Source organism: Callorhinus ursinus, unplaced genomic scaffold, assembly GCF_003265705.2.
Source record: "Callorhinus ursinus isolate GAN/ISIS: 27379988/994484 unplaced genomic scaffold, GSC_fseal_2.0 scaffold3, whole genome shotgun sequence".
Classification (NCBI taxonomy): domain Eukaryota; kingdom Metazoa; phylum Chordata; class Mammalia; order Carnivora; family Otariidae; genus Callorhinus; species Callorhinus ursinus.
The window spans coordinates 48,914,057-48,922,719 of NW_027397065.1; the positions used below are offsets into that span (position 1 = coordinate 48,914,057).

The 8,663-nt window shown below is 42.8% G+C and overlaps 1 protein-coding gene across 2 annotated transcripts; it reads left to right on the plus strand.

Moving 5' to 3' along the window:
* The first annotated feature begins 7,551 nt into the window (after positions 1-7,551).
* Positions 7,552-8,269, plus strand: LOC112819734 (CXXC motif containing zinc binding protein-like). 2 transcript variants are annotated; one of them, XM_025866636.2, is made up of 2 exons: positions 7,553-7,944; positions 8,011-8,269. In XM_025866636.2, exons 1-2 carry the CDS (start codon positions 7,567-7,569, stop codon positions 8,086-8,088), a joined length of 456 nt encoding a protein of 151 aa, XP_025722421.2. In that variant the 5' UTR covers positions 7,553-7,566; the 3' UTR covers positions 8,089-8,269. The 2 variants fall into 2 exon arrangements, with proteins under 2 accessions (XP_025722420.2, XP_025722421.2); XM_025866635.2 differs by having other exon boundaries at positions 7,552-8,269.
* The last annotated feature ends 394 nt before the right edge of the window (positions 8,270-8,663 follow it).

The following is an 8,663-nucleotide window of genomic DNA, read 5'->3' on the forward strand; positions in this document are numbered from 1 at the left end:
GCATTTGTTTTCCCTTTTTTTCTGAGCCACAAGCAGCCCTGGTAGAAGAGAGGATTGCTGGCATGGTTTGTCAGAGGTTGGCAGCCAATGTGCAGACTAAAGCCCCAGTAAAACTGGAGCCTGAACATGCGATATGTGGCTGTCAGGACTAGGAATATGGCATGAGTGTGAGGCTGGTTTTTGGTTTGTGTTTTTTGGAGGGGATGGGAACAGTTAGAGAATATACTAAAAGATGGATTTTTTTTAAGATTATTTTAGAAACAGTGTGCATGGGAGTGTGTGTGAGTGGGGGGAGGGGCAGAGGGAGAGAGAATCTTAAGCAGACTCCACGCTGAGCACAGAACCCATCATGGGGCTTGATCTCATGACCCTGAGATCATGACCTGAGCCGAATTCAAGAGTTGGATGCGCAACAGACTGAGCCACCCAGGTGTCCCTAAAAGATGGATTCAAACTAATACATTATTTAAAAAAAAATCCATCTTCAGGACAACACACATGACTTTTCATGAGTCATATTAAGTATGAACAATTAGTTTTAGATCCCCTTTAAGGAAGGAAGAAAATAAAGAGTAGTGTTTTTGGTTAAAGTAGAAATGACCATGAATTAACTAAACTTCTTTCGAATTAAATTAAAATCTCTACACCGTTTGCACACAGTGTGCATGTGCCCTGAACACACTCATCAAGAACTACATTACTGGGGAGAAAACACAGTCATTGATTTGTCCAATGTCATCAGATACAATGAGTCAAAAACTCAAAACAAATAGATATTTGAAGTCTGTCAAGCAAAAAGCGTTTTAGTTGAAAAGCAAAGTCAATCTAATACTTAACTTTACATTTTGAAATATAACTACCTTACGTGGATGTGGAGTATAAGAAGTCCTGCTCCACAGGCCAAAAAGATAGTTTCATCAGCTTTGTGCTTAACTTGATCACTCCAGACCTGCAGCTCCTGGTGGCCGTTACAATGCTAAAGTCTTTACAAAGCCCTCTTCTGTGGATATCCAAACCCTTTTCCTTCTATTCTCCGCTTGCCTTTCTCTTCTCTCCTACCTTTTACTTTCTGCAGAAGTGGCTTCCTTTTATTTATTTTTCAAATATAGTTGCTTTTATTGAGTAAAAGCCACATAGTACTTTACAGGATTTGGGAAAGAAAAAAAAACATGCTTCCATGTAACAGCAAGTCTGAATTAGTTGTGCATTTTGTTTTGTTTCCCGGGAGAGAGAGAGAGAGTGTGTGTGTGTGTGTGTGTGTGTGTGTGTGTGTGTGTGTGTGTGGTGGCGGGGGTGTCTTTCCTGGTATTTTAAAACAGTAAAATTTCATTTAAGTACTGAAATACCTTGGACTGGCTACTTAACAAGCACTTCTACATCAAACTCTAGGTGACTTTGATATACTGAAGACCTAAAGTCCCTTCTAAGGGCAGCTCCCTTTGGACCCTAAGGTGCTAATACCTTGTGACTCGTTGGTGGCACAGGCGCCTAGACAAGTTTCACTGGAAGACATGAGACAGCAAGTGGCTTGGCTGTGTGACCTCAGACAGGTCGCTGAGGCTTTCTGGGCTCCTTTCATTTTCTGGAAAATTGCTATGCAGATGATTGCTAAGGAAACTTAGAGCTCAGGATTTCTATAGTTGATGACTTGAGTTACACCAATGATTATTATTAAAAACAATAGCTTCAATTTATTGAACACTAGCAATGTTTCAGTAATTGTGCTAAGCCCCTAGCAGTCCCTGGGCCTTTTAATTACCACACCAACCTAGTAATTAACAAGGTAGGGTTATAAGCCCCATTGTATACGTGAGAAGACTGAGGTTTAGGGGAGTTAATAGACAGGTCCTTAGTGGAGTCCATGTTCTTCACAGCTGCACTATATTGTAAATTCCATTCTAGACTGTGCTCAACTTATCAAATGGGATTTGAATTAATGAGACTCTACTGAACTAGGGAACGTTTCTCTCTTAATGTCTTCCCATCCATCCTGCTAATTGGTCTTATAATTTTAGGCTCCGAGGCTTTCATCCTGCTCTGCTCAGAGGGATGAGGGATGGCCATAAGGGCATGTATCTGAAATGCTTACTTTGACCTTTCTCATCAGGATCTTTACTCATAGTTAAATTCGTCTGTATTAGACAGGAAAGAAAGTCAACCCTATTAGACCGTGACTCACAGGATCGTTCTCTTGTTCCAAATCCGAACATGCCTGGATTCAATTCTTCCAATACATTTATTAATGACCAAACAAACCGGCCTCTATTTTTGTCTCCTGTTCAGGACTCCTAGGCAGCTGTACTTCTGGGCATCTACTTAACATGCTTTTCTTTCTGGTGAAATAAAGGGGAGGATGCATTATCAGTGCAGGTGATCCATTACTCACTTTTTCAGGGGAAAAACAGTCTCCTGTAGGCTGCCCTATTGAAGAGTCAGCAGAGGTGTTCAGCCTTCTTCTGCTCCCAGTTGCTACTGGCTTGTTTGCTTTCATTCCCTCAGCACCTCTCTCCTTCTCAGGCTCCCTCCCACTCATGCTTTAAGTGCTGGCATTCTCTGCTAACATCCTAGAGGGAGAGGCTTTTAATCTTTTTTTTTTTTTTTTTTTTTTAATTCCTGGGGCCTCTAGAGAACTGTGCTGCCATTGGGGGGTGTTCAGGACCTTTTGCCAGGTCTGTGAAGAACAACCCATGGCCCCCCTGGAGGCTTAATGAAAAGGAGTAGGTGGTGCCTTTCAGGTTTCTTTGCCACAGGGGTTCCTTGGGGAATTTTTTTTTTTTTAAGTACCTGTGATGTGGGTTGTTTTTTTTTTTTTTTTAAACAAAGAGCACAAAGAAGAGAGTGCCTCTGCTGAGGCCTGGAGGACGGAATAAGCAGGACATAGGAGTTACTTACCTTCAATGTCAAACAGGCTCTCAGACCCATGGTATTTTCCTTTGCCCTTTTGTGGAACCTCAGTGCCAGGGAGAAAAACCTGGTCATGACTCTTTTTTTTTTTTTAATTTTAAATTTATTTTTATTGAGATATAATTGACATATAACATTGTGTGAGTTTAAGGTATACCACAGTTGATACATTTATAGATTGTAACAGGATAACCATCATAGTGTTAGCTAACACCTCTATCAAGTCACATAATTATCATTTCTTTTTTGTGATGGGAACAATTAAGATCTACTCTCTTAGCACCTGACTCTTTATCATCAGCTTCTCACGACTGGTCCATTCTTGAATTGCCTGGGTCATCCCAAAAGCACTTGGGGATCTATAACATGGAGGTCAACACTTTGAAAAAGAGAACACTAAGTGTTCCGTAGGTGTCCGACACCATGCCCTAGTACAGTGTCTGCATCCTTTCCTTCAGTCCTAACCTATAACCAGAACAGGTGGTAGCAGTCTTACCCCATGATACATACGGCAGAAAGAGACTTAGAGAAATGACTTTGCCTGATGTCACACCAGGGAGGGAACAGTAGCAGAATATAGGTCTCTGTAGTTTTACCCCACCATACCTGCACCATTTTGAAGCCAACTGATAACTTCCTTGGACCTCCTGTAGAAAAATCATTCTGGTAAGGAGACAACACTAGTTGCAGCATTATCTCCTCCACCAAGAGGAGTGAGCATTTTGGTGCAATTCGAGGAAATTGATGTCTTGTGCACTTTGAACAAGATGAAAATGCACATACCCTACAGCTTAACTCTTGGACTCTTCAGTGTATATCCTAGAAAAACTAGCACACTGTGCATAAGGAGACCGGTCAGAAAATGTCCATTGTATCATCGTTGCCATGGTAAAAACTGGTAACAGCTTAATCCATTCACCAATGGACATTTAACATATTGTGCCAACTTCATGCAAGGAAGTTCTATGTGACATTTATAATAAATGAACTAGGTCCACATGTGTCAACATGGATAAAGCTCAAGTCCATTGCATTGAAAAAGCAAATGGTAAAATGAAGTGACCATTTGAAAATTTTAAAAATACAAAATATTATATTGAATATCTGTTCTTTAAGGCTATGCACATATATGGTAAACATAAAATACGGGTGGGAGAACTATGCACCTACTTCAGGATAGTGGTTTCCCATCGGGAGGGAGAGAATGGGACAGGAAATCGTGGAGGGAGGGCAGTGAATTTATTTTAGAGAAAGAATGCAAGTACACATGTGAGTTAGGGGAGAGGCAGAGCGAGAGAATCTTCAAGCAGACTCTGCACTGAGCGCAGAGTTGGATGCGGGTCTCAGTCCCATGACCCATGAGATCATGACCTGAGCCGAAACCAAGAATCAGACTCTCAGTTGACTGAGTCACTCAGGCACTCTGGGAGGGCAGAGAATTTATAACACTTTTTTTCCCAAGTAGAAATTCCAAAAACATGGCAGACTGTCTGGTTGTTGAATTCTAGGAGATAGGCATACGTTATCCCTCATTAGTCTCTGATTGTCTTTCCTATGTGTTAATTTAGTTTGTAATTTCTTTTTTTTTTTCTTCAAATAAGTGAGAGGTGAGGAAGAACATCTTTGGGGTGTTTCAGAGGTGGTTTTTGTTTGCAACCTGCCCAGGGCCCCAGTGTGTGCCGGCACTTTCCAGTGTGGTTCCAAGCACTGAGCAGATGGCAAATGTGAGGGATGGGTCGCAGAAGCTTCTAGGCATTCCACATGATCCCTCCACGCTGTGTTTTTTGCCTCGGTGCCAGTCAGGGTGATTCTCCACAAGCAGACCTGCTAATGTTTTCTCATCTAACTTAAAAAGGCAGGAGTTCTTCCTACTCCCGTAGGGTAGAAAAGTCAGTCATGAGTTCATTTCTTTTGAGGTGGGACTAAGTGTTGTTTTTCTGTTTACTCCTGTCTGGAGCATCTGGGCAACCCCAGCCCTTGCAAGAAGGGTGCCTTTCCCAAGCTGATGCAGGGAGGCAGGGATCTTTCTGTCCTCTGACCCCCTGAAGTTCTTCCTGACCTTTCTCTTGGCAAACCTGCCAGGGGCTGTGCTCCTCCTGCCTGTGTTTACTGTGCCACTAATGGGGCACTCTATTCCAAACCCCGCATCTCTTGTGTTTCTAAAATACGTCCAATGCCTGTTTCAGGTGTGATTTTGCTCAGTTGTTCGCAGCAAACTCTCTCTCCCCCCCTTCTGTCCCTCTCCCTCCTGTTCCTCCTCCCCTTTGTTTTCTTTTCTGCTCTCATCCTATTTCTCCCTCTCCCTCCTTCTCTACCTCTTCCCTCTCCCCCCTTCCTCCTTTCCCTTCCCTCTCCCCCTTCCTCCTTTCCCTTCCCTCTCCCCCATTCTCCTTTCCCTTCCCTCTCCCCCCTTCCTCCTTTCCCATCCCTCTCCCCCTCTCCTGCTTTCTCATTTTCTTTCCCTTTATCTTTCCTCCAGAGATCTGACTCAAGGGCTCCAGTAGCCTGCCCCATGTCAATTTCCAGTTATATGGACTCATGAAATCGTTATCAGTTAAACCCTGTCAGGTTTCTGTCCCTTCCAATTGAAGAATTTCTAAATGTCCCAAAAGTGTTTGCCTAAGTATGAGAAAAACATGTATTCAAGTTCCTATTCAGCCTTAATCATAAGACCTTGGTTGAATTGAATGAGTTGATTAAGTAGGATAATACCCACCTCCCTCACCAGGCATTATGAGGATGTGACATTGTGTTTCTGGGACAATGGAAGATAAACAGAGAAAAAGAAAACTGCCACTGTTATAGCTCCATGGTCAGGTTGACACCAGCTGATGGCTGGAGGTTGAGGCACCTACTGACTGTGACTCACATGAGCATCTCCTGTTCTTTTGGGATAGGTGTCTTCTTCCCAAAGAAGTGTGCAAGGTAAGAATCCCTAAGAGAACAGCTTTTGGTTTTATGTGTATATACACGCAGGCTTTCTTTTCTTTGGTGTAAACGAGGGAGAATTTAGTATACTCATGCTATATGAAGATTTTAGATCTGTGTAAGGAAAACATGTCTTCCTAATAAGCTGTTAAGTGATTCTTTTCTGCTCATTTCCAATTCACTAAGACTTATTCAAGTAATAATCTCTACAACAGGATGAGAAACGAGGCAATAAATGCATCATGCAATTGATTAAATGGAGAAAGTTGGGCCATTTGTGCAGTGTGAAGCACAGAGCTGCAGAGGGCGGGGGGATTGGCTGAGAAACTGAGGGGTTTCTCTTTGCTGTTGTTCTGGTGGGGAAGGCTGGTTTCTGCAGCTCTGGTAGAGCTGCTCAGTGGCAGGTAGTCTCTGGGGAAACCCTGCTGTTGGAGACTGCCCGTCCCCAGCTTTGGATTCAGCACACCACGTCTCTTGTTGGCTTTGTTTATTGCAGTGTGGTCTTCTCAGAGGTTCCATGGACTGTAAATAGGGAGTTAGAGGCTCTCTTCTCACGATTGGAGCTATTTTATGGTGTGGTTTGCCTTTGCCTCTGCGGATTTTGGATTCTCAATTTGAAAAATGGTTAGAGTAAAGTCTTGTCTTAAAAAACTTATTTAAATTAAACCTGAGCAAAATTTTAGCACTGTACCTCAATGCTTGCATTGTCTATTTTTATGTGTACTAAGGACCTAAGTTATTAATGCCCTGCTGGGGTACTTCTATGGGCCCCCTCCCCAAACCTTAAGGGAGACTTAGAGCTACTTTGGAGAAGGAAGGATTACAGACACTGGATTAGTAGGTGTATACCAGACAAGGTTGAGACTGACTCCAGAGAGAAGGTAAATACAGGCTAAAAGGGAGGAACCCCAGCTGGCAAGAATATTGAGCTGTTTGGGGGGATCTGCTTGTGACTGTGAGTATTACAGATGGAGTGGAATCTGACACTTTTCAGAAGCTTTCTGTGGGTGACATCGTAGAATTCCTCAATGGTGTTTGTGAGACTGGTTACTATTGGATTATTTCTATCTTTGGCTGCTGCGATATGTATCTTGAAATGCAATTTTGACCTTTAGAGGAGCACATGAGAACATTTTCCCTGCATGGGGAACTCTTGTATAAAGAATTTGTGTTGTAGGAACACATCCATTTCTATGATTATTTTGTTTGGGGTTTTTGCTTGTTTTCTAGAAAGGTAATACAATGATTAATAATTCAGGCATTCGATATGCTAGACCCAGGTTTGCTTCTCAGCTTTGCTTCTCAATTATTAGCTGTTGATCTAGAAGAAATTTCTTGAACTCTCTGAGCCTCCATCTCCTCATTACTGAAATATGAATCATATTAAAACCTACCTCATGGATATCATGACAACACATGTGATAACAAAGATAACCTGCTTAACACAGAATTTGGAACATATGACCATTCAATACATGTTTTCTCATTTGTTTTCTCTTTAAAGTTTGTGGGTGTGTGGGTGTGTGTGTGTGTGTTACATAAAGTTCATTTGAAAAATCTGATTCCTGTCTCTACCCAACAGTGGGGAAATGGAATTTTCCAACAGTGCCAAAGCAACAAGGGTAGTTCAGAAGTGTATGGTCATGGCAGTGACTGGGTAATATCCACTTAGTAAATGTTTATTTTGAACCCATATCCCAGGCACTATATTCAGGAGTCAAGAATGAATGAAGTATGAGATCGCCGGGTGGGGTCGGGCCGAGCCAAGCCACTATGGGGAAAATTGCGCTGCAGCTCAAAGCCACGCTGGAGAATGTCACCAACCTCCGCCCTTTGGGTGAGGACTTCCGGTGGTACCTCAAGATGAAATGTGGCAACTGTGGTGAGATTTCAGAGAAGTGGCAGTATATTCGGCTGATGGACAGTGTGGCACTGAAGGGAGGTCGTGGCAGCGCCTCCATGGCCCAGAAGTGCAAGCTGTGTGCGAGGGAAAACTCCATCGAGATTTTGAGCAGCACCATCAAATCTTACAATGCTGAAGACAATGAGAAGTTCAAGACAATCGTAGAATTTGAATGCCGAGGCTTTGAACCAGTTGATTTCCAGCCCCAGGCTGGGTTTGCTGCTGAGGGTATGGAATCGGGGACAGTCTTCAGTGATATTAATCTGCAGGAGAAGGACTGGACTGACTATGACGAAAAGGCTCAGGAATCTGTGGGAATCTACGAGGTCACCCACCAGTTTGTGAAGTGCTGAACCTTCTTCATGCTCACTTGCCTCTAAGAACTGAGAAGGGACAACGTGCCCCGAGCAGCAGAGCCCACTGAGGCACTTCCCCTCATCCTTTGTCTCCTGGAAGCTATCCAAGCCCTCATCGCCTGCATGCTGGGCTCTGTCACAGCTTCCCAAACCCCACCAATAAAGCCCCTGTTTGTTTGTGCTGAAAAAAAAAAAAAAAAGAATGAATGAAGTATGAGATATGGTTATCCTCTGAAGAACCTTAAATTCCAGTGATGGGTTTCAGAGCTGTGGCATGAAATTCAAGCATAATGTGGTGATCTAGAAGCAAGGTAGCTTACAGGATTATTGTAAGAACTAAATGAGATAACATCTGGAATACTAACTATGTAAAATACTAGAGACCATGTTCCTTTTATCCATCCCCGTATATCTGGTACCTGGCATATAGTAGATACACAATAAATATATAGCAGTTGAATGAATGAGTACCTGACACGTGGCATGCACAAGTGTTCCTGTTACATATGTTATTGTAGGATAGGACATAACCAGTAGAGTTTAGCAAAATGACAGCTCACTCTCCCTACTTA

Bases quoted from the DNA above. Each gene is read 5' to 3' on its own strand.
- LOC112819734 (XM_025866635.2), top strand. From the start codon at position 7,567: ATGAGATCGCCGGGTGGGGTCGGGCCGAGCCAAGCCACTATGGGGAAA.